The sequence below is a fragment of the Rhamphochromis sp. 'chilingali' genome (genome assembly GCF_963969265.1).
Source record: "Rhamphochromis sp. 'chilingali' genome assembly, chromosome: 9".
In the NCBI taxonomy this organism is placed as follows: Eukaryota; Metazoa; Chordata; class Actinopteri; order Cichliformes; family Cichlidae; genus Rhamphochromis; species Rhamphochromis sp. 'chilingali'.
In genome coordinates, this window is record NC_137936.1 from 15338326 (window position 1) to 15364646 (window position 26321).

Sequence of the window (26321 nt, forward strand, 5' to 3'; positions counted from 1 at the left end):
TTTCCTGACAATTCTAAAACCAGTTTGATGTGTGTTTGAAATCACTGTGTTGTTGGAACATCCACCTGTGTCCAAGTTTCAGCCATTTAGCTGTTGATTTGAGGTGAAGTCGAAGAATTTTGAGATAATCTTCCATCTTTATTATTCCGTACACTTTCAGCTATGCAGTATTACTACTGGTAGCAAAAACCCTACCACCACCATGCTTGAAAGTTGGTAACAAAAACACTTGGTTTTTCTATGTGGGCACCAGTAAATTTTAGGCTTGAAGGTGCTGATTTAAGAGTAGGAGTTTGTTTCTTGGTCAACACCCTCTTAGTTCACAGCGATGTAAAATTCACTTCACTATGTATAGTGACGCTGGTGTTTCAGCAGTTCCAGACAAACAAATCCTTACTAGGCTGGCAAAGAGAAACTACCAGCTTTCGTCAAGTTGTCGTCAAGTAAAAGCCTTGGCGTTGTCAAGTTAAAAGACACTGTAGAACCTTCAACACCGCTTACTAAAAGATTGGAGGGAGTATCTCTATATGTCTGAGACTGTGTAGAAAGAAACCCAATTTCTTTTTATAAAGCAATTGGAGATGTCGACTGTACAATAATTCTACCTTGGAAAAAGAACAGTTCAATCATTAAAAGTCCAAAATTACCATGACATTAAAGCCCATGAAGAGTGTTTGCCACCTTCTGATCACAACTGTATAAATTATTTGTAAAGTAATTAAATTACTTTACAAATTCTCTTCACCAAGGAACTGTATTACATTACTCATTAATTGTGTTACTGTTATGGGGTAATTGACTATAATGTCATTAGTGCATTCAAATTTTAATCCCTTACACTACTTGTTACTGTAAAATAAAACACAATACTGCCCCACATGGATAATAAAATAAACAACTCGTGAATTACACAGTTAACATGTTCCAACTTAATAACAGTAAACTTTAGGGTCACAATGGTGCAACAGCTGAGACAGAAAACTGTTCCAAAATAGTGATATTATAATACAATCACACCTTACTGCCACATACTCGAGAACATCTACACACAGACAAATCTGGAACAATTAACCCTTGTTTGCACTGATTAATTGTTCCAGGACCCAAATACACTGCAGGAGCAGAGAATTTCAGGTCTCTGACAGCATGTTCAGAAAAGTTAGCTGGGGCAAGACCATTTAATGATTTCTACACAAAAAGAAGTTTGTATCTCAATCTGTAGCTAACAGGGAGCCAGTGAAGCGAGGTGATTAATGGGGTTTCTCTTGCTTGAAAACTGGTGCAGAGGTCTGAGCTGCAGTCAGGATTAAGAGGTCAGAGTAACACCAGCAATGATGAATTCTTCCACACACAAGCGCCCCTGAGTCCAATATGATTACCAGATTTTTGTAAAAAAAAATTATTTGATTAATTGGAGTTGTCACGATTTTCAATTTTCTGGATTTTCTAACAAGGCTGAAGTAAATCCATGGCAGTATATCAACTCTTCTACAGGAGCTGAATAAAACCTAAAGAATAAAATTGTGGGAGGGAGTAAACAGTGCTGGGGTTAGTTCACCAGCTATTGCCTGCTGGTGTACAGTAATCGTGATTTCCATTGTTTCTCGTATAGACAGTCAATAGCTATATGGCTGTAAACCTAGGAAATGTTCATCTGTAAGAGAATGTTCATTCCCACATACATTCTCAAGATATTAAGGCAAATATATATATATTTCCTATCAAACAGAATTGTATCTCGTAAAGTAAGAGAAAAGACTGAAATGTGTAGGCTTCAAAGAAACAGACCATTGCCTCCCCACGCTCTGTCTGAGTTGAGTATAATAAGCAAAACAAGGGGGCAGAGTCTTTGATGGCCTTCCTGATGTTCAAAATCTTGTGAATCTCTTTTTTTCTCTTTGAAATTGAGATTTGATGAAAATTGATCCGAAGCATGTCAATTAGCACATAAACTCAATCTGCATAACATTATAATACTGCCAAGCAGAGAATATCTCTGAATAGTTTAGCTTTGAGCAAGGAATCAAGCGATAATACAATTAATTATGTGACATCAACAGCAACATAAAGAAAATTGTTCGAAAGCATGTTTACCCAATGAGCATTTCGATGATTTCTTTGCTTGTCTATCTGCTTTTATAGCATTTCTTCACTCTCTGTTTAACCCTGTAAAACAATCAATCAATGAATAATTAGCAGCAAATTGAATTTTTCTAACATACCTTCTAAAAAAATATCAATTTGCATGAGTTTTAAAAATCACACTAAAGATCTAAAGATCTCAAAAACTCAGGGTTACAGGGTTAAAGCTTTAATCCAGTTTTCTGAACAGGTGACGTCATGATGGATTTACTTGTCACTACAACTTAGTATTAACTCTAATAATGAAGCCAAGATGAAAGGAAATTAAGGCATCAGTGACTGTCTCTATATGAGATCATCTGTAATATGAACTGTCATGTGCTGATTAGAAAGTCAGAGCAAACAAACTAAAATCAATCCAAGTCAAACCAGAACTCATCTCTGCTCCCTAATTGCTACGTGTTCACCAGCCTAAAAGTTGAACAAATCTATGTGGCATCTATCGTATCCCCTAAAGACTGATTAGCTGCATCAAACATTAAGACATCTAAAACTGCCAGCACATATTTTTAAATCCTTCTAAACAGGATTGGCTAAGATGGAACATATGTCTGTGCTGAAAATCATCAGAGTCAAATAAAAAATAAGAAAACATGAGTTAGACTTGAATAGTTGGATAGTCAAGAGAACTTGTTCAGAGATAGAAAATACACAAATTAGCCTTGATTTCCACAGCAGCCTCACTGATCAATTAAAAGCCAATAAGTGGGAAAGAAAAAAAAAGGATGTTTTTTTCTTTGATTTCTGTTAAGCTTTTATTGTTTTCTTGATTTCCTTTCACAGAGGGATTCCAGGAAAGAAATGTGGAACTATTATCCTGACTGCAGAGGAGCTGAGCAACTGTCGAGTGAGTAAACCATAATAATCCCCCCTGGCAAACACTTATTAGCAAGCAAACATCTGCTAGCAAAGCCTGGTTAAACAGACATCACACATAAAGTGGATAGAGAAACATGGAAGCTGGAAGGGACAAAAGAAACCAAGGCTCATAGAAACATCCTTTTGTCCACTTTAAGAAACTACCCCATAATAGTTTTAAGAAGTTGGTACTGGTCACCTTGAAATAATTTCAAAACCTCATCCCAGTAGTGTGTTGATTTACTGCCTACTGTCTGTCTTTGTTCCCCATGAGGTGCAATATATGATTATTTTTTAATCTAAACAACTTTTCTTACAATTTCTACAAAAATGATGGTTGTGTGAATTATTACACGAATACTTTATATGTCTCAAAGAGAAATCTATATTCTCAAAATGTGGCCTCAGGCAAAGGTACCGTGTTTGTTTGTTATAGATTCTTTGTCAGCCTCCACTGTATAATCCACTGGCTTTGAAAATGGAGGAAGAGTAAAATTTCACAGCAGAAAATACCTAATTTTGAAAAATTGAACATATGGTTAAAAATATGGACGGCACAGTGGTTAGTTCTGTTGTTTCACAGGAAGATGGTCCTGGGTCTGAATCCATGAGCCCGCTATCCTGGAGGTTCTAACTCGGCCATAGATGGGAATGTGAACAGTACTCTGTCTCTATGGGATGGCCTTGTGACAGAATGGTGACCTATCCAGGGTGTACCCTACCCCTCACTGTGTGACAGCTGGGGTAGACTCCAGTCACTGCCATGACCCTGAACTGGATAAGCGGAAGAAAATGCATGGTTGGATGTCTCTAAATGCCTACTGGTGATGCTAGAATTCTCAACGCGTGTAAGCATATAACTCAGTGGAAAGAATCAGGGATCCCTAGTACCACACTTCGTCGCTCTCCCTTATAGACCTAGGGGCATCCAAGGGAAAAAAGAATATGAGATGAGAAAGAAAATAAGGATGAAGACACAAAAGAAAAGTTAGAACTCAGTATGGCACCTGTGCAGTTTCACTGCTTGAACCTTCATTAGTTAGCAATAAAACGCTGCAGATTATTTTCTGATGATCAGCTAATCAAGTCATTGGTGCAACCGTAGCGTTCGTGTATCAGTCTGGATGTTTGCACATCTACCCATCTGTATAAAAATGTATAAAAAAACCCCAACCTATCACGCACACAGACTCGGCTGCTGGGTGTTACACACTGCGCGCTGACCTGCTCTCTAATGAAAGGACCCGAGAACATGATGTGGTGAATGTTGAATGCCTCCTCAGCCAATTCTGGTATACAGATTTTAAATGGTTCACTGGGGTTCCAGCATACAGATTAAAACAGGAACATGTGAATACAAGAAGCTGTCCAAAGAGAAAAGAAATAACGTAGAGAGCGCGAAAGGGAAAGAAAAAATGGCACAATGAAAATGAAAGATCAAACAAGCAGTGATAAGATGATGAAACAGACATTTCTGCGTGTACAGAGTGTGTCTAGATGAGAGAAAAAGACACAATCAAACAGATAGAAACAGTCACAAAGGCACTGAAATTAATCAATATAGGGTTATTTCATGCCTGGTGTATACCAGCTCTTAGCTATAAAAACTGCTTGGCTGATGATAGTGTGAGACTGAGTGATGGTTAATTAAAATGCCGTCCTGCCTGACCTTGTCCCCTGCAGCCTGTGGGATGCACATGCATAAACACACACATACAACACATTTGTATACTGTCTCTTTCACACATTTGTTCACCAACTGCAGTCGGTACTCATATTAGAAGCATTGTGCAAAATGTTTTGTTACATTTTAGGTAACAGGCTGGAGTTTGTATGTGAAGAGGGTCACATATAGTAAATGACCCAGTGTAAAAATATCAGCCGCACTTTCTATCGCAGCTAGGTAATAATGTGGTAATAGTGGGGTGATTACGTGGAAACAAAAATGTAATAATATGGATTTAGCAAGTTTGTGCTAGCCACCAAACTGGTATCCATGTAATTCTCTCAAATCAACATTGTGCCAGAGCAATATCACATTGACCTTGATGTAACCGGGTAACTTGTAAGTAACAGGGCAGAAACTGGGCATAATAATGTGGAAGCAAATGTATGTGCATAAGGCAAAACAAATTGGTAATAATATAGTAAAGGTATAGTAACAATATAATAACCTGCTAGCAATAAAATGGCAAAATCTGTTTTTTAATATATACAGTAATAATCTGTGGTAGTAACCTTATAATAAATAAGTTAATTTTGTTTTATGTTAATTGAAAATATGATGATAAAATTACCATAATGCTGAAATTATTCTTTTGTCCCCAGTATTAGTCTTTGTTTGAAGGTAACAATATGTATGTTTAATGTTGTGGCTTATTACCTGAAAACACCTGATAAACAGAAGTTATATTACCTGATAATTTCTGTGTAATAACCAACAATCAGGGCACCAAAGTGCCTGTTTCTATTTAAGGCCACATTAATAACCTATAAAAACAAGGTCCAGGAAACATGTGGTAGTTTCTCAACACTTTTATGACTTTTCTATTACTTTTGTAATGAAGTGGTAATAACTTTCTAGTCTGTTTACTCCACTATTACATTATTACTCATCTGTAATAGAAAGTGCGAAAAAAAAAATCTACTAATGCTGAGCTATCCTAGAGAGCTTTACAGACACTTTTAGATCAGTCAAGAACTATACTCAAAGTTAGTCAAAATAGGTCACCTCACATTCTATTTTTTACGCCAGATGCCCTTCCCAACGCAACCCCCTGAGACAGTTGTGTCTCCTCCTGGTATCAAACCAGGGATCTTTTTGATTGTGAGGCAAATGTATATAGTACTACACTATATAGACTATACTATTTAAAGTTTTTCACTCTTACAGCTCTTTTAACCTTGTCTTCAGCCATAGACAACAGAATTTTTAATAATAAAATGCCTATTCCTGTAACTAAACCTAAAAATCAAACAACTTGTAAACTCTACTATATATCACGTACCTTCTTCACCACGTCTGTGTGACGACTGTTTAAAATTTCTCTCTCTCTCTCTGTTTCTTCTATAATTTAGACATTTGCTATCCCTGGAAAGACAACAACGTCTTGACCTGAGTACAGTTCACTGGATTTTGTGAACATGACTTTGTAATGATGGCCTCGCTGGTGGGTCTGGCAAGGTTTAAGAGGTTAACATAAATTAAGTATTAATGCGCTGGCGTTATTACCACTTTCTATTTATGATGTAGTCCCAGTAGAAGCGAGCGTGTGGTGGGCCAGTATTTCTTTAAAGTCTTTTTGCTTACACAGTCTACAGCAGGAAGTTTTAATACATCTGTTCGCATAAATGATTAAACTTTATCAGCCTCATTTGCATACGTAAAGTGCTGCAACAACAATAAAAGTACTGCAAAGATCAAGTAACTTTGGAAAAGCTTTACAATGTTTCACTGTAGTTTCTGTAGTTCTTATATAGATATTAGAAGAAATACAAGTACATTAAAGATACAGTCTGGGGTCCTGCAAAGGGGCCGTGTGTATAGAGTCTCTTGAGATGATGAATAACAGCAAAACGTTATACTGGGATGTAATGCAATGTAGCATGTGGCTCCACATTTACCTTTGTGGCCCTCAACCTCTGTTCTCTTTTTGCAAATCAGCATTATTAACAACCCCTTATGGACCTCTTAATTACTGCTTTTTTTGTTAATATGTCTCTTGCAGCCTATAAGCTCATGGGCTATCCAATCAAAATGTTTGAGTTTCCTACCTAGTGTGTGATAATCTCAATTTCAGGGTGGAACTTTATTATAACCTTTCTTTATTTCGACCTACTGCCACAACATAATTATTATTATGCTTTACCAGGGTCAAGTAATGTTTGCACATACCCAGCATGTGCAAAATGAATCAAAGTGTGTTCCCCTACATTTTATCTCTCAGTATAAGGTTTCTTACTCCACCGTGATCATGCCAGTAGCAGACTTTTAAGTGTAGATCAAAGACAGCGAAAAAAGATATCTTCACCCCTCAGTTGGCAATGCTGTAGACCAGAGCTGGCTCATGCCAAAAAATTAATGTTAACCCACTGAAACATCGTCTCTCTACATTTTGTATGGTCTACGGATGCAATTAGTCTATATCACTAGACCTTATGGGTTACACTGGCTTTCGGGGATGAAATCATTAAGCTTTAAATGTGAAAAAGAAAATTAAAGAAAAACATGGAATGGTTGAAGATGTGTTCTTTAATGTGGTGATTCATTTCTTTTACCCATTATTAACGCTTTCTCAGAAGCTCCGCGTCTTCATATGCAACTTTTAGATAAACAAAATAGGTATTGCCAGAAAGGTTCCATGTTGTATTACCCTGATTGAATTATTATTGATTACACAAAGGCTAATATATTAAAAATAAAACGAAAACAAAACAAATGCAACCCCGATTAAAATATGTTCTATTATCTATCTCTCTGATTTCCACAAAGATTGACTTTGATAAATCTGAAGCATATGGACAAAATACCATGAGAGCTTATGAAACGGAGCTAGCAATTAAAGACAAGACTGTTCTCCTATTTAATCAAGTTTATGAGCCATGGAGCAAAGTAATCAATCTGAGTATACTGAAACATTTCACCAACTCTGTGTGCTGGTTATTAAAAGTTCTTGCTGCTATCTAAACATGGTAAATTTAAAAATATTAGGTCACGTAATTTTGATTAACACCCACTTGCTGACGCTATCAACACACCCGAAGCAACCAATTTGCAGGGGTGGTTATGGCTTCATGCAAATTTCAAATGTTTCGGGGATCCTAAATCCTGCAGGATTTCTGACAACGTGGCCGCTCCCCCTCCAAATCTAGCGGCTGTATTTTCGCTTGGTATTGTGCTGACTTTTCTTGCACACAGTTCTGGATGTACACAGTATCCTCATGGTAACACTGACCACCTAATCTCTTCCAGTACATGTACTATATCACTGAATCCCACTGGCAATAAGGCAACTCTTTCTTCACAAAGTGGGAGCACAGAAGCTTGGTTTTGCCCCCAGCATCTCTATATTTGCTCTTGCTTTAAGAGAAACGTCCACCACATTAAAAGCTGATAGATCCCCGTGAGGATTTTCATTTTGCTTTAATTGCTTAAATTTAACTGCCTGCCCGACTATTTTGCCATCTGTGTGATTGACCAAAACAGCCAGTGGAGAAGTTTCCTTACTAAGAGTACAGATGTTTACTCTGTGCATGTGTAACAGCCAGGAACTTAATTTGCTTTCTGACAGGCCTCGATATATATGTCTTTTTTGCTTCTTTGATTCTGATTGATCTTTCTGTCATTGTGATGAGGACGAAACATTTTCATCTGAGCAGAGCAGTTTCCTAAATCCGAATGGCAGCCTCCTCGTCTGGTCGCTTCCACTTGCCGTGCTTCCATTTTTCTCTTTTAAAATCTTCTTTGATGCCTCTACATTCCACTTCAGATTGTACAGTACATCTGAAGGGCAGCCTTCAGAACATTTGGTGTGGAGCTAAGTTGAACAGGTTTTCGATCAGCGTGAGCAGAGAACAAATGGAAAATGGAAAATACAGTATTGAAACGTAGAAAGGAGGAAAAACCTGGAGCGGCTGGGAATGGGGATGTTAGAAGATGCTTTGTGTGTGGAGGAGAAATTGCTTCTGCATAATTCCCCTCATGTACACTGTTTGGTAAACTTATTAAATTCTACGAACCTTCATGAAAACATAGACCACAAATTCAGATTTATTGCAGCTATAAATCAAGCAAGAACAGAGGAAAGTAAGATATTAGCTGTTCACTTGTGATCAACGTTGCTTCCGGGTCCAACCTCCTACTGCATTCACTGAGGCTCTTGTTTGTGTTGTAATTCTATCTTATTTTATTTAATATAATAAACAAGCCCATAAAAGTAATCAGTGATCACTGTTGGCCTGTCTGACTTTTTATTAGCAATAATCATGTGCTGCACATTTTTAAGCTCAGTTTTTAAAAGCTTATGATGGAACTACAGCCCATGTGTTCACAGTTTACCAGGCACCAAATATTTAAAAGATTCAGAAAATAATCACTCTGATGCTAACCATTTCAGTGAGGACATGAAGCTTAGGATCAGGTATTTTTCAGAGTGAGTAATTCAAACCACGCAGCAGCATGTTAGTGACTAACCTCGTGTTGTGGACGGTCCGTTTTCAGCATTTGTCTCTGCTCATCAGGAACCCTCACACTGACTTTTACTGAGGGGAAAAACATTAATAGTCATCCTCCATCTTTGCTGTTCTACTGTGATTATATTATCCTAACAGTAGCTCGGTAGCTAGCAACCAGGTAGAATACGATTATTATAAATTATTTACCAGCTAGCCTAACTTCAATACCCTGCAATCATTGCTGCTGTTTATGCATATCACTGTAACTATGATATATGGTATATATACCATTTTATATCATTCCATCTTTATATTTGAAACTAGCGAGCTAACTTGCTGCTAACTTCTAAGCCCATTAAACTTCCTAAATCCTCTTTCTTCATGGATGCTTGGATGTTAAACTTTAGTATACCTGGGAGAGCAGCAACACTCATCACTGTGTTGGAAATTAAAAGATTGGGTTAATCTAAATTCTTAGTGATGCCACAGTGTTTGCTTGAGTTTGGAAACTGAAGAAGAGTTTGGACCCAGATGATGTCAAACTTAGGAAGTGGGTTAAGTGGGTTTGTGTAATAACTGTCACAGTTTATAATGACTGGACAATCAATACGATCATGTAATGATCATAAATCTGTGCTCTCATACATCACTGAACACAGAAGGACAACATACTAGCCCACTAAGCCCACCTTTGACTCACTATTTCCTCTCAGACTCATCAATTGGGAATTTAATGAATTCGCTGATTGCCCCTTTTTCTTTTTTTTTCTGCATTAAACCCCAACAACACACTGCCTAACACTAATTCAGGCCTATGTGTTTCTAATAAATTAGTTTATAGTATACATTTGCCTATTTGTCTTCTTTTTTTCGTAATTCATGTGTCAGTAACTGTTTCTGCTCTGACACAAACAGTCCTTATTCCCCCCTGAGGGTGTGAATGTGTCTCTACCTAGTCTTTGTCCCTCTAGCTAAATATTGATACTGCCATTCTCTCCATATTAGCAAAGGGCTGTTGATCACAAAGCAGGAGTGCAAAAGTGTGCATGTTTGTGGCTCAGAGTGTTAATGAGGCAGAAGCAGATGCATATTTAATATCCTCTACATGCTGTCATCATAAATGCTTTTATGTGCCTGTCAACTCCTCGCAGATTTGGTGTGTCTTTACTTGCTGACTCAAAGTAGCAGCAACACTGCTACACACCCAACCACCCACACACATACACACACTCATACACACGCATTGCTATTACTTTACATTAACATTTATATTAATAGAACAGTAAAAAAATATGATCTGCTGTCTATTTATTGTTAAATGTTTTATTACAGCATTTTTAGATGGTCTAAAGAAGCTGTGGGCAACATGACAAGGTCGGTATTGGTTGTGAGGCAACTTCAGCTATATTTAGAGGACTTTACTGAGGGTTAGATGAACACAAATTGTCAGGTTGCAGCTGGATCCCTAAAACGCCTTCAGGACCAAACAACTGCTAAACTGCTTGAAAGCTTGCTGTCGATACTCTGTAGCAGATGTGTAAAATAAACCACGCAAATCCCAGACTGCAGTTTTAACTGGATTTCTGGGAGCAGTTTAACAACCTTTATCAGGAGAATATCTTTGATTTAGTACACCCTTGCATCTGTTATTGAAACTTAACTTACAAATTCCTCAAACTCTGTTGAGGGTTTATATTTACTATTTCAGTCTTTATTTTTTATGCATTTCATTTTACTGGACACAGATTAAAAATCTTTGAAGGAAGCAGGGGACAAGTTTTGAATGCTATCTTCCTCACAGGCGATAGCAGCCAAACATTTAGGCCAAAATCTCCTTCAAAGTTGTCTCCATGTGGACATCTACACTGCCTCCACCTTTCCTGCTACTTTTAGGACAAACCCTGGAGGACCTCAAAACTGTGCAGAGAACAAACATCAAGTTCTGCCTGAAAGTGATTCATGTAAATATTTTTGCTACTGATGAGAATCTGGTGTCTGGAAAAAAATCCAGAAAGCAAACAGCAGTGAAAGAGTCTGCACAAAACCCAGAGGTAGCACATCAGGAGCGGAGCATGACCAGTAGCTTGCTGGTCATGAAAAGGGCAAATCAAAGGGTTGCTGTTTTGATACAATGGATTAGATCTATTATGCATCTTAACTTGAAGAATCCAGAGCAGGAATTAAAGGAAGTGATTTAAAGTAGCTGCAGCAGCTGAAGTGGTGCAGAGGTGCCCAAGGATTTGTGTATTTTTTGATTATCTTTATGCAGTATGCATGGGCACACACATGCTTGCAGTTAGTGGGTTGGGAAAGTGTTGTAAAGCAGAAAATGGACTGTTGTTAAAAATTATTGATTGAATTAATTTAGTGTGACCATTCAGGCTTACCTAGTGCCCTGGAACTGATCTAAATTTCTGTCTGTGGTCCTGTAGCCTATGGCCAGTTTATTAATAATTTTTTATAAGGTGCACGGACACACTTTTGCTGCAGTATGCGCCTTCAGAGGTTTAAAAATGCAAGTATGCTTCAGCCGAGGGCAGTATGAATCGAGAGCTCGAGCGGTTTCACAAGCAGTAAGAAACTTGTTGAAGTCAGGCACTTGTTGAAATGGAAAATATTCATCGAGTATCCAGGGATGGGATGAAAGAAAGAGCCAGAGATGAAATAAAATCTGTTGCTACAGCGAAAGAGAAATTCTACTTCTCACATTCATACTCATACATATGCTTGTGCATCAATCAGTAAGCAGTGTGGGTATCAGCACTCTCCCTCAGGATTAAAAGACTGTTTTTTTAAGAGATTGAAAGTGAGTGAGCGAGTAAGCTCAATGTAGGAGGTCTGTGTCAAACGCCAGTCATGTAGTGTGCGTGTGTCCGTCAGGCTGAGGGCAGAATACAGATAAAGTTCCTCACTGGCTGCTGGATTGGATGTGATGTTTTCTTGAGTGCGCTGCAGTGTGCCTGCCCGTGTCTGATAAAAATAGTGAGAGGACACTGTAGCAACATGCAAACTGGAATTAAAATGCATTTGTGTATAAAGACACTCAAGCCCTCACTCCCAAACCCGGCCTGTCACATCTACAATCTCACACACATTCTTTTGCTGATTTGCCACTCGGCACATGACCAAACATGAGGTGCAAGCTGCAACATTAAAAAGCTATTAAGCTATCATTAGTGGCGCCATGGCTGCCCAGTGGAAGGCCCGAGGCTCTGACAACAACAGCAATCTACTGTTATAGCATCTAAATGTACTGTAATGAACCCACTGTGTTTCAGAGATTAGCTACAGCTCATGTGCCAGAGATCAGTCAGGCCCCATCTCTGTCAGTCCCCATCTCCGCACACAGGGAGAGCCCAGAACACGGACCGGCCGCAGTAAACAAGTAGTACTACAATGCTAAACAGCGGACCAGTGATTTATATTTGGAGCTTTAAAAAGCGCTACATTTCATGATAAACAGCAGTGGGAGAAAATGCAAAATCAGGCCCATTTGTTAGAGAAAGTGGGAGTACTACAGATGAAGAATACGAGCTGTTTTGCAGTAAGAATTAATCTCACAGCATCTGCTGCTGGCCTCTGATTTATTTGTGGTGTATAATGTTTTTTTTGTGGTCTTTGTTTATCTTTGTTTATCCACAATAGCCGTAGGTCACCCACCCTCACAGGTAATCTCTCTTAGAGATATGCTAGGGTGTAAGCATAAGAATTCCATTAACTGGTTAACTGCCAACAATAACAATACGTTTCAGCGTAAATGTTTTCATTAAGTTCCAATAAAACTGTTTTTAACAGCACTTGCTCTGTTCATATTATTGGAAGTTATCCGTGTGATCTTATAAGTCAAAGTCTGACTTTATGTGGCCGTGTAAACAAGAAAGGTTCAAATCGAAAGCCTGAACTCTTGGCTCACAGGAATTCCTTTTAACATGTTTCAATTTAATATGAAATTCTGATGGAAAAGCATAAAAGGTCCCTGTAAGTGCATCCAACCTTTCTCAGAACATATTAGACAAACCAAAGCCCCAAGCTCAAAGCATACTTTCTGTCTGGTGTTCCTCTGAGGCCGAAATGAACCTGACACATTCCAGATGCTGTGACAGGTATCAGAAGACGTTAACTTGATGACTATTACTCATGCTAGAATTAGACTTGGTAAGCAGATGACACTAATTTTAGCAAGACTGCTACTAGATGGATACGGTACATTGATTACAATATCTGCACGCGCACACACACGTGCGCGTAGTGGATCATTAGGTCGTGTTTATAGATAAAGCTGGAGTGGACTCTGGGCCGAGTGCCAGAGCTTGACAGAGCGAGACCATATAAGCAGGTGACATTTACACTACGCAGACTAAAGCATTAGATAGTCATATGTCTAAATCCATTCCTCGTATAAATAAATGGAAAGTATTTTGCCAAAATATTATACTATACCTCAAGAAATAAGCTTTTTGTCTTTTCAGCAGCAGTGTCGAGAATTCTGACATGCATGAGCGCATGTATGTGTGAGAATGTAGTGGACAGACAGTGAGTCCTAACTCTTTTAGACTCCCACTGAAGCTAATTTTTGCTGATCTTCAGCAATTAGATGGTGTCTTATGTCTATGTGAAATGTCAGTATAAAAAAGTCCAAAGCCATTAAATTTCACATTTGAAAATCTACCAAAGTCTCCATCCGTCTGTCCATCCATGCACTCAGCTGCCCAGCCAGTCATTTTCTTAATCACTTGTCCATTTCAGGGTTCAGAGAGTTCTGGTGTATCCCGCAGGTGGAGTGCACACTGGACCCAGACAGCCAGTCCATCACAGGGCCCACATAAAACTGACGCAAAAGCTGAATATTGTTAATTTATTTTATTTTATTTAATCTTTATTTAAGCACTCAATTTACAAGAAATAACTTTTTCAGACAGCATAATAAAATTACAATTACAAGTTATGATTTCACAACATTATTTATGAGTCTGCAAATGGAATCGATTGAAAGATTTAAATTTAAATTGAATATACATTGAAAACCCCAGTAGCTGTGACTATATGTCAGTAATGAATACATAGATGCAAAATGCATTTTTTTTAAATTTGTGAGATTTTCTATATTTCCATGAATGTCAGACAAAAATGTCAGATTTTCCTAAAAGTAGATACAGAAAAATCTGCATTTATCAGGGAAGATTGCATGTGAACTTTTAATTTGAAAACTATTTCAATCAGTGGTTTGAAATTCAACCTGTAAGCTGATATGCCAGTTTTTTCCTGCAGTCATACCCTCACATCAGACTCAACAGTGGCACTTTGGATTTGGAAAAAGAGGAAACAGATGTTGAAGGTCATATTTTAACTGCTGTGTGAACAGATGGTATCGGCATGTGCGATTCCCAGTGCAAAAGGAGGTGTGATGGTCTTTCCTGGTGACACTGTTGACATTTTATTTAGCCAACAAGTCCTCACCATTAAGTGTGAATTCCTTTAAGACTGTCGGGAAAGCTCCAGGAAACGACCTCAAGAAGCTGGTTGAGGGAAAGCCAAGAATCTGCAAAGCTGCTATCAGACGCACAGTTTTGATGTCTTTAGTAATGTTTAAAAAACAACAACAACAACAACAACAACAAAAAAGCACAGAAAGGACAATAACACTGGCAGTCCAGATGTCTGACTGTCACTGTAAAAAATATACACAACTACACAAACTACAGTATGTCAGAAAACGTGAAATGAAAAGATGCTTTTTCGTCATTCAGTATTCAGTATCCTATTGTGTGATGCACAAACAGCTGCATCCATCTGTTGCCCTCCTGCAAGCTGTGAAGACAAAAGTGGAGAAGTAGGAAGCAAGATCAGAAATAGGCCACCATGAATAAAATCACAAAGAACTAACGATGAACATTCCCATGCATCCCTACAGGATAGTGGCACCATGCAGTTTTGTGCCAACAAGCTGGACAAAAAGGACTTCTTTGGCAAGTCGGACCCTTTCATGGTTTTCTACAGAAGCAACGAGGATGGAACGTGAGTGCTGCTTGTGATTTTGTCTTGCATTGGGAAGCGTTTGAGGAAGGCTCCTGAGACATAATCCATGGAGCTCCAGTCTTGGTGCGGTGGTCTAATTCAAAGGTGCTGCATTTGCCATGTTAAGTCCATGATTGAAATGCACAACATTTAGTGGAACAGTACAGACAAAAACAGCTAAATATGATTATTAGAGAGGAGCTGGAGTGGTTCATGAGGTGCGTACACCCCAGAAAACTGTGTACAGAGGCATCTATCCAGTTCACACCACAACCACAACTCCCAGGACTATGCCTTACATAAAACACTCCAGGAGAGCAAATTGGAAAAAGAGGCAATTAATGTAAGAAGCATAAAATGAACAGATAAAGAAAAACACTGCATCTGCACCTGCCTTTTAAACCAATAGGAAAAACAGTTTCTGAGGCAATTCACGTAGGGATGCACAAGACTCTCCTATCTCCTCACGCTTTCCCAGAGTGCTGTTTAGCCTCCCAGAGGGCTTTGCAATTGTCACGGAGTCAGCGCTATCTGCCAACAGATGCTTTACCAAGTGTTGTGTTAGTCTAGTTGGAGTTTTTTTTCATGCATTTTTCTCTTTATGTTAACAGCTTGGGAAACCAATCCCCATAGGCATGCTAGAGGCTCATGGTTAAATGAGTCACAGGGGTCTGAAAGGCTTGAGGCAATTAGTAGTGCATGAGTAATCCAGGCCTTTGGGTAAAAAGGCAGGATTAAAACTGATACGTTGTTGCTTTTTAGGAGGTTTTTTTTGACTGCAAAAATTTTAGATATCAAAGGAATCCATTAGCATATCATAGTCTCACCTGCGGTCAAAGATAGGGAATTAAAAAGCTAGACAAAATATAAAATTATTTGTTATGGTCTAAAATATGTGAGACTGGCCTAGCCCTATTTAAGACTGCAAGATTTTCTTTATTGTTTTGCCCATCTCCTACATTACCTGCTTCTTCCCTGCATAGTTTTGTATTTCTCTCTGGCTTGTGTAAGCAACAAAGGACAAATTTTATTTCACTGTTTTCTTGAATATATTTGATAACATTTGTTCTCCTTCTCTAGGTTTACTATCTGCCACAAAACAGAGGTGGTGAAGAACACATTAAATCCAGTGTGGCAGCCTTTTACCATCCCAGTACGAGCACTCTGCAATGGAGATTATGACAGGTACAACAATTTACACTTTCTTATCTGCATATCTGCTGTTTTCCCCACACTGTTGCATCTGTTGACCTTCTCTTTCTACCTGATAATAAATATAATACACACACCATGAACAGTCGGTAATGTTGAAATGAGAGATGGTGATGTAGCAATAAATTTACAATTCTCTTCGAACAAGCTTTTCTCTTATAAAATTAAACAGTTAAAAATGCTGCCCTTGAAGGTATCAGCCAAGTTAGCAACCAATTGCTGACTGGCTGTGAGTGGTTGCTGAAAGTTGCTGACAATCACTGTAAAATTAATTGCTAAAGCCCCATTCATACAGGCCTAGAGACCAGTCATTGACTCTGGTAACTGCCAGTTGCTAGGGAAGAGTGTATAATCCTTGACCTGTTGTGCTTGCTAGAGGTTACTGCTAGTTGCTATTGTCAAATAAGTTGCTAAGAGTTCCTTACAATTGCTTTGGTCACTACATGGTTGCAATCGTCACCCGTAGTCTGTAAGGAAAATGCTGAATAGTCAGCAAACACTAGCAAACTACTTGCCAAGCTTTAGTGAAACTGTGAAATGTGCGATGCAAACCAGAAATGGAGACTATTCGCTTTCACAGTGAAACTTGCACCTTGAATATGAACGAAGGTTTAAATTGCACTTTTTCAAGTTTCACTAAAGCTTGCAGTGAAACCACAAGGAGTAAAACTTAAGTAGTTTGCTAGTATTTGCAGACTAGTCGCTATTGTTCATGCAAACCACAGCAATATGCTAATGACCAAAGCAATTGCAAGGAGTTTTTGTGTTTGCTAACTGGTCTCTGAGCCCGTGTATAGTAGTTACGGGTTAGATGTGAGACTGTCCTCAGCTGTCAATGTCTTAATTCAAGCAGCCATTGTTTTAAGAGTGACCAAGCTACCGTTAGCACTGTAAACCACATACGTGTGGGGTGAAAGCAGAATGCTCATTATTCAGACAACACAAGGCTTAACAAATTGTGAGTCGATGGGAAAAAAAATGAAAGAGCATCCACGTGACTAATATGATGGTTAACGAATTTAGAAGCATTTTAAATACACTGTCATGATTCAGGCTTCTTCCTCTTTCTTTGTTTTTACACTGGATTACATTATTTGCCAAATATCTAAAATAATGATGGGTTGCTCTTCCCTCCTGGCACATAATTAATGCAGATATGTTGTGTCAGAAAAGTAATGAATTCCCTGTCCTCATGGGGTATCTGCCTGTTTCTAATTTAGAAGACAGTTCTGAGAAGAAAACAAAGTAAATCATGAAGGAGCTGTGAGGATAGACGAAAAAAGTTGTGACAGATCACTTTTGTGGGGGGGGGGGATGTTTTTTTTATGCATCTTTTTCCTGCCTCTCTCTCTCTCTCTCTCTCTCTCTTTTCTCAGCTATCTCTCTCAAAGGTGTCTGTCGTATCTTTTTTTGTGTGCAGTGAAAGTAATTACTGAAAATGCTGAGAACCTGGTGTGCGCTTAGAAAACTGAGATGAATCCTAAAGAAAAAGGGACATAGCTACTGATGACGCGGATTTTATGGATGTGTGGGATTGCCTCAAGATGCGTTTCGATAAATTTCAGGCAAAACTGTGTCAGCCAGCCAATCACACAGAAGTCCGAGAAGTGCTCGCTACCCTGTCAGAGCCAATCATACACAAGGGACTGAGCTGGACATCAAAGGCACTTCCTTAAATGTTCCTGTGCTATGAAAGCATGAACACATATACACACATGCCCACACAGTATAATGAAATGTGACAAGCCAAAAGCTGAAACAGCAGGAGATTCTGTGTGTCTTGAAATATCACCAAGACAGTGCTATAAACAGGTTATATATTTGAGAGTGGGCGAGAAATCAACTTTGTGTGTGTCAGTGTTTTTTTTTTCTCTTTTTTCGGTTTTCGTGTTCCTGTGAGAGGGCAATGGGGAGGCCTGTCAGTATTTTTAATTACATAGTTTGCAAGATCCTTTAATAAATAATCTTTACAACCTCTGTCATGGTACATTATCGCCGAGGATGTCATTCAGCAAACACAGCTCTTTAGGCTGTCAGTCACTTTGAACCAGTATGCAATTACTGCTTACAGACATCAAGTGAAGGAAACCTTCCAAATATTTGAAGTGTTAATGTGATGCAAAGAGCCAGATACAACAAACACATCTAATACTGTCCAGACCTATTTAAAACTGTACAAGTATCAAACATTTGGCTTTAAAATTGAGTTTTGAATCTTGCAGTTTGCAGTTGCAGCCAATTAGAACAAGTTGGCTTAAAGGGAGAGGAGCTGAAAACAACTCGATTCAGACAATGAAGGAGCTGTGGGAATGCACCGACGCCCATCGGATATAAATAAGGATTATTTGGAACTGTAAATCATGCAACACTACTCTAGAATAAATATATAGACATAATCTGTGGACTGAGCCCTCAGAAATGGCTGGTATTTAATGCCATGAAAAAATATTTGCTCTCTTCTGAATTTCTTAGTTTTTTAGATATTTGTCACACTTACCTGTTTCAGATCATCATCAAAAAAAAGATAACCTGAGTAAATATAAAATGCAGCTGATTATATAATGATTTCAAGTATTAAGGGAACAAAGCTATCCACAGGCATTTGAAATAGTTGGCAAGTCTTTCAGATCACTCTTTAATTTAGCCACATTTTTGAGCATGAATGGCCCGTTTAGGTCATGCCAAAGTATCTCAATTGGATTTCTGTCTGGATTTTGACTAGGCCACTCCAAAACCTTCCTTTTGTTTGTTCTGAGCCATTCAAAGGTGGACTTGTTGGTGCGTTTTGGATCATTGTCCTGCTGCAAAAATTGGGTGTGCTTGATCTTCAGGGGGTGAACTGATGGTTGGACATTGTCCTTCAGGATTTTCTGGTAGAGAGCAGATTTCATGGTTCCATCAGTAACTCTTTCCAGACTTTATTTCTCAGCTGTTTCTTTAGTTTTTGGCATGGTGCATTACACGTTGAGATCTTTTAATCTGCTTCACTTTGTCAGACGCGTTTTATTTAAGTGATTTCTTGATTTAAAAAGTCTGGCAGTAATCAGGCCAGGGTATGGTTAGTTAACTTAAACTCAGCTCTCAAAAACAATGGAATTAATTCGTGATTCAGCAGGCAGGGCTATTACTTACAGGGTCGGGTATATGGAGAGGTTTTTCCCTCTTAATAAATGAAATCGTTATTTAAAAACTTTGTTTTGTATTTACTCAGGTTATAGTTGTCTGATATTAAAATCTGTAACTGGAAACATAGAAATGTGAAAAATATGCAAAAAACAAAAAAATCAGGAAGAGGGTAAATACTTTTGAAGACACTGTGTGTTAAATGCAAAGCCTATTTTATCATGTTTGTCAGCTGGATGAAAGGGGAAAAATGTGCTGTATGATGTAGCTTGTTAAGCTATCACAAAGTATTTTTCTACCCAGGATATATAGTTTAAATATAAAAAAATCTTTTGTTTCTGTATGATGCCTAACATTAGCTAACACCATAGTCTCAGTTTTCCGAGAATATCTTGTTAGCTAATGACATTTCTGTTTCATTCGTGCTTTCTTTGTCTTTGCAGTGACGTTAAAGCTACACCTGGTGGACATTTAAGCCACCTGTTTGGTGTACGGCACATTATGATGATTTATTTCTGAAGTCTCTTCCACTGCAGTTTGAATAATTCTTTTCCAATACACCAACTTTTACACTTCAACACGGAGGCATATTTTTGCAGAATATAAATGGTTTTTTTTTTTACGATAGATGACACACATGGATAAAGCAATAACCTGAAGTAAATGTGTTGTCTTCTTACTTATTCTTATATTGTATGCCTTTCCCAGAGAGGCCTTATCTCGTAGCCTGAGGCCTTAGTATTTCAAACATTTCCTTCAATATAATGTCATCCTAACCTTCCACATCTGGAGCGAGTGCAGAAGACTTTCCCTATTCTGGCGTGAGTGTATCAGGGTGTAGAGACAGCGTCTGTAGTTCCAGCTGTTTGTTATGTGCATCTCATACTCTAATGTGTCTCATTCTGAGCCCATCTCATGTTGACGAAGACATCGAGGTATCTCTACACCTTGCCTCCATGAGTCAGTGGATGACCGACTGCTGATTTGCTTTCCTGTATTAGTTGGCACACATTCATCCCAGTCGTTGCACCAGTTGACAAAAGGAGAAGCTGAAGTTTAACAAGACTCTCCAAAGTGACATCTCTAAATGAATAAGACTAGCAAGACACAGTGTCTCCGCTGTAAAAGTAAAGCATCCGTCCCACTTCCTGCAAGATTTTCTCCTCCAAACAAGACAAACAGCCACTGGAAGCCAAATAAAAAATAGTGCTGCACATGGTCTCTCCACTCTATTCAGCTTGCCATTTATTTTAATAGGTTTTAAATGTGAGACCATGTTGAGCTTCCCAGGCTACGCCTTGTCCCTAAAATAGTTTATATTGTAGTGATGCGCACTTTAGGCATGAATCTATGAAATTCCAGTGATTCAAACTCTCAAATCAGGTGATGAAAAAATGGCATTTCTGTTTCATTTTCAGTGTCTTTGTTAAAACCTAAACTTCCAATGGGAGCTGACTGTAAATATTTCAGTGACAGCCGTATGTTATTTTGGCTGACTTCCCCTCCAGTCATAGGACACTTTTTTTTTCAGCCAGTGTGGTGTTGCATCTAAAAACATCCACGTGCTGCCAAAGGAGTGTCCGAGGGCTTTAATGTATTCTACTACTTCTGTTGAAATAGTTTCAAAAGGCTGATGTTGTCAGTCTCCCATTTGGGGAGCACAGCTAATGGATGACCGCGCCCATTTAACACCCCATCAGTGGACAAACTGAAAAGATATGACGAAGGGGTTCTGTCACCGCAAGACACGTCCATCTGTGAGTTTAAATTACTCAGCATGCTTTGGTTCACATGCAACCTCTCTCTCTCCCCTCAAATACAATTAAAAGCCACACTGCCTCGTTATAAAAGCAAGACGGAGAACAAGTGGCAGAAGGAGGCGTGAGCATAAAAGCTGAACTTTTTAGCGACGTGACAAAATATTTGATTTGTTGAGTTTCTCTTATATAGCCAGCTGGATCGCTCACAATAGCGGGCTGTTGAATACCTCGTAGCAGGTGATAACAAGGAGCTGCCAGGTGTGTACTCAGCCTACAATAGCCCAGATGGAGCGGCCGCTGAGAGGGTATGCTTATAAAGAGGTAGACTTCATAACAGATTTCAAAACTTAACCAGAACTTTTGGAGTTGAATAGCTCAAAAAAAAAAAAAAAAGATAATTTTTATAGTTTTTTTGTACTATTTCTAAATTCAGAGTATCAGTGAGGCATTTTTGCCACCACAGAAACTCCAGCTGTTTGGCATCACTGGAACCCCGTTTTATGAGTTTTTGAGTCATAACTAATATTCTCGATTGTTATGTTTTACGATAAGTAATATTCAGTAAGAGTAATATTTACCAATCAGAGATAACCAATCGCTGTCGCCGCGTTTCTTCGTGTCCACTCCATTCTAAATCAGGTTTGGGCTTAACCGTGACCTTTTCCATTCACATTTTTCAGCTTTTCCCCAGACTCGATGCAGTTTTACCCAGACTACTTTGTAATGCTACCTGGTGATGGTCACCGCTTTGAAGGCTGAAGTCAGAGAACAAAAATCCTTGTGCAGGAAGCACCACAGACTGCATAAAAGACTTTAATGTAATTGACTGCAGCTTTACCCTGCAAGATACGCACTGATACATATCTGTGGTTGTTTTGAAGCAAGTATAAACTAAATCCCCCTGTGCAGAGTGGGGTACATGGTGTATTACTGCATACACGCACTACTGCACCTCAGCTGTCATACAGAAAGTGCTGCTTGTTATTGTTAGGAAACAGCAAATGGAAATCCCAGATCAATCCAGGAACTACTGGCCAAAAATATTTTAGTCAGATCAGCTGGCAGTCTTCTAAAGTACCCTGCAAACAAGAAAGTCAAGGATTAACAAAAAAAAACACCTTTCAACTTTGCCAGCGAGTGTCAGGATGGCACAGTGATTAGGCAGGCCATCCTTCCGGTGGCAGCAGAATCCAGTTGAATCCCCGGTGACAGCAAGCATCTGATCCTTGAACAAATTTAAGCAACAAGACGACATATTGGCAAACAACAGGCGAGTGAAAGTGAAGGAAAGGAAGCAGATGAGATGGAGAGGGGGGAGAAATGAATGAGAAAAGGAAGACATTTAACAGGCAGCAAAGGTAAGTCGAACTGGAGAAGGAAAAGCAGGAATCCAGCGTGTCAAAGGCATTGTTCCAGTCAAGGAGAAGAAAATGCGGGAGTGTGAAGAGAAATAAGACAAGTGGAAGACACTTCCAAGTTGTTCTATATTCAGCTCCACAATTGGTTGTGTAGGAAAATCTCACCTTTCTAGTGTATTTCATCAGTGTAGGCGGTACCTAAGGTATATATTTAAACACTAATAAATAATTTCAAACACCAAAAGAGTCATTTCTTCCTCATTAACATCCTAGCCTGGGTGTCTCCAACATCATCTATTTTTATTCCTGGCAAAAGATCAGACAGATCTGTATAATTGGAGCTGAGGAATTGTTCGGTATCAAACGCGGTCTCCCTTTTTGTCACTCAATTATATAGGCCCCCATTACTGAAAATGAGTCGTGTTCATTAAAGATGCCTCAGAATGGTAGCCAAGATATCACTGGCAGATTAGTTTTGGAGTGTATATTGTTCTCAAGGTTCAATTGAGCCACTCGAGGATCCGGGCCGCCCGTGTGCTTTGATACGGCTGTAAGATTACAGAGATTTAAATTAAAGTTGTGTCAAATGTTAGAAGCAGGTATCTGCACATCAGACCTAGAAGCAGGTCTGATGTGGTCCTTTATTGGAGTAGCATGACATACACTTAAGCACTTACTCAATTTGCTCCTGTATATAGACTGGTGAGAGGATTACATAGTTTTTTTCCTCTGCCCATTATTTCTATTTCCCTCCCTCGAGGAGAAGCACCATGTTCCTACCATCGAAGATGACAAGCACATTTTGAAGATTACCTCAAAAGAACAAACTGTCACCACAGAGCGACAGGGGCCATGTGGCTGGGAAGGTGGCTGGGCTCATATCTGGCATCTTTCAGTTATGCAGTGACAAGAAGGAAATCTATGATCTACTGGTTGCTTATATTTTCTTTGGATCTGGATGGTGTCAGTACTTGTGTAACTCGAAGTCGGGGAGGGAGGGGAGGTATGGGGGTTAGATCAATGTGACTCCGAAATGAAAGAGCCGAGAAAAGTTTTCGCTTCTCTGCTGGGACATTGTTTCTGCTGCATTTGTGTAAAATGTCATCAGTTTGCAAATGGCAATTTTTTGAAGGGAGCTCTTTAAACGAGTTGACGTTTTCTCTTGCAACATGCAGCCAGCAGCTCAGCCTTGTTCTAATGTTAGCGAGTATCCCTGTTAGAGACCCGAGTGACGTCTGTTTTAACTGATTTCGGGGCTCCCTGAGCACGGTGTCAAAATATTTTCTCCTGGTAAAGTGTAGCTGTTGTTCGTGTCTTTAAAAATAACCTTTGATAAAACTGTTGGCGGAGACTTGGGTTTATTTTTTTACACAGAACAGAAGCTTCACATATGCACTGCAGTGTATTTATTTTAATCTCTTTTGTCCTCAGAAATAACTTTTCCGTTAATATCTGTTTTAAAAATCCACTTTTAAGACATTGCAGAATTGTTGTAAAGATGCCGTTTGGATTCTGTAGTTGTAACAACCAACTGACAAAACAATCCACTGCATTCACATTGAAGGACGTCAAAAATCTGCCATTTAGTGAGGAAGCCACCAGCATCACAGTGGTACACACATAATATTTCTTTGGCTTGGTTCTCATTTGAAAAGTTTGACCTATCAGGACATTAAAAAAACATTCTGATCCTCAGCAAGTCTTAAAATTGGGTAAATGTGACCTCTGATGAAAAATAAAACATTGCGTGTTACACTGTCTGATTATTTATTTAACAAAAAACAAAATGCAGAAGCAGCATAAGTACCCCATAACTGCTTCCATAGGAATTCAGAGGGCGAATAGCAGCCTGATAATCAAATGCATGTGATTAACTGATCATCAGGGTGCGAGCACCTCTGTAAAAGCAGAGGTTTGTTCAGTTTGCAGGTCTGGGGTGTGTCAGCAATGATCTTAGAGCGGTAATTGTTGCTGCACATCAATCTGGGAACTGTTAGAAGGCCATTTCCAAACAATTTGAAGTCTATCATTCTACAGTGAGAAACACTATTCACAAGTGGAAAACATTCAATCTTCCCAGTCACCAATTTTGCCAGGAGTGGACGTACCAGAAATTTCACCCCAAGGTCAGACTGTACGATGTTCAGAATTACAAAAAACTCCAGAGCTACACCTCTGCAGTCTGCAGGCCTCAGTTAGCATGTTAAATGTTTAAGTGAGTGACTGTAGAAGTAGAAAAAGTGTGAACAAGTACGACTTGTTTAGAAGTGTTGTCATATCTGTGTTGTATCGGAACAAACCAATAGACTTCTTCAACACTGTCATTGAATCATGGGTAGACTTCAATGCGTCTGCATTTTGGCTTAGTTTTTGTTAAATAATTGCACAGTGTGATATGTGTTGTGTTCTTGTTCATCTTTGGTTGTATTTACCATCTTTTAGGACCTGGTAAGGACTAGATAATGTTTTTATTTTGTCTTAATATGAAAAACTTTCTTTTTACAACCACTTTAAATATTAATTTAAGTTTTTTGTACTATAAGAAGGCACTAAGAAACCATAAGACACCACTTAGAAACTGCTAATAAACCTGTTCATGCCACTGCATGAACAGGTTTATTAGCAGCAAGGTCATAATTAATATCCCTTTTGGGAGCTTGCTGTTTTCCACTTTCACTCACTGCTTGTTTAGGCAGACTGAAAATAACTTAATTAGGTCTGTGGAAGGGATTGTGGTTTTGCTTAGTTTATTCCTCTTTCACACACCTCACTACTCAAGAGTACCCCTTACATTTCAGCGTGATTCTAAGAGGTCCTGACCAACTATCCATGTGTAACAACGAAGGAGCGAGACTCTTCCCACTCCTTCAAACGGTCACTTCTTCGCACTTTGACACAAACCTTTAACCTCACACGATCAGTCATCATATGAGCAGGCTTTCTTCTCAAGGTCTGGGGTTGGTTTGATGGAAATTACAGGTTACCTAGGAGCTCTATAACAACTGTCTAAACGTCAAAACAATGTTCACCAAAGTGAAGAAGCAAAGCAAAAGCAAATCTCTACTTACTACCTTGTTTTATTGCATTGAACATAAAGAAGCACCCTCACGCTCGCCTGTAGTCTTTCCATTTCTAAAAACCTTTTCCCTAAAGCTGCGTGCACAGTTAAGCGACTTGCTTGCTTTGAAGCTGAAAGCCGGTCGCTTGTAGACATTCCAGGCTCAGGTTGTCCAGGTTATCCTCTAGCATATTTATCACCTGGACAAATGTCAGTCAGTGATATTTTTCACTCCTGTTGATGGTCGCTTCAGTCGCTCAACAGGAAGCCCATTTCACATCAACAGCGGTTATAAAGTTGCCAAATTCACTTTCTGTTGTGACCAGCTGACACATCACTGCAAATTGCTTCCAGTGTGTACACAGCTTAAGTATCTTTTGCTAAATATTGAATTCACATCTTGTCCAAAAAAGTTTTTAATCACAGCTAACATTATTATGGGTCGTGTTTGTGTGTATGTTCTGTTTGGTTTCCCCAGAACAATCAAAGTGGAGGTGTATGACTGGGATAGGGATGGAAGGTGAGTATATTAACCAAGAAATTACATGACTAGTCAGAATCTGAGAAATCTTTAATGTACAGTTACTGTTTAAGACCATATTTAATTATATGTAACTCACT

General features: G+C 38.9%; 1 protein-coding gene across 2 annotated transcripts in view; it reads left to right on the forward strand.

Annotated features, from left to right (window-relative positions):
- The window catches only part of cpne5b (copine Vb), a 159480-nt gene that overhangs the window by 110615 nt on the left and 22544 nt on the right, over positions 1 to 26321 (forward strand). For both annotated transcript variants that reach the window (XM_080892454.1, XM_080892455.1), the window contains 4 exons: positions 2926 to 2989; positions 15086 to 15189; positions 16270 to 16374; positions 26179 to 26220. In XM_080892454.1, coding sequence (XP_080748580.1) covers positions 2926 to 2989; positions 15086 to 15189; positions 16270 to 16374; positions 26179 to 26220 — 315 coding nt within the window. The remainder of the gene's footprint in view (positions 1 to 2925; positions 2990 to 15085; positions 15190 to 16269; positions 16375 to 26178; positions 26221 to 26321) is intronic.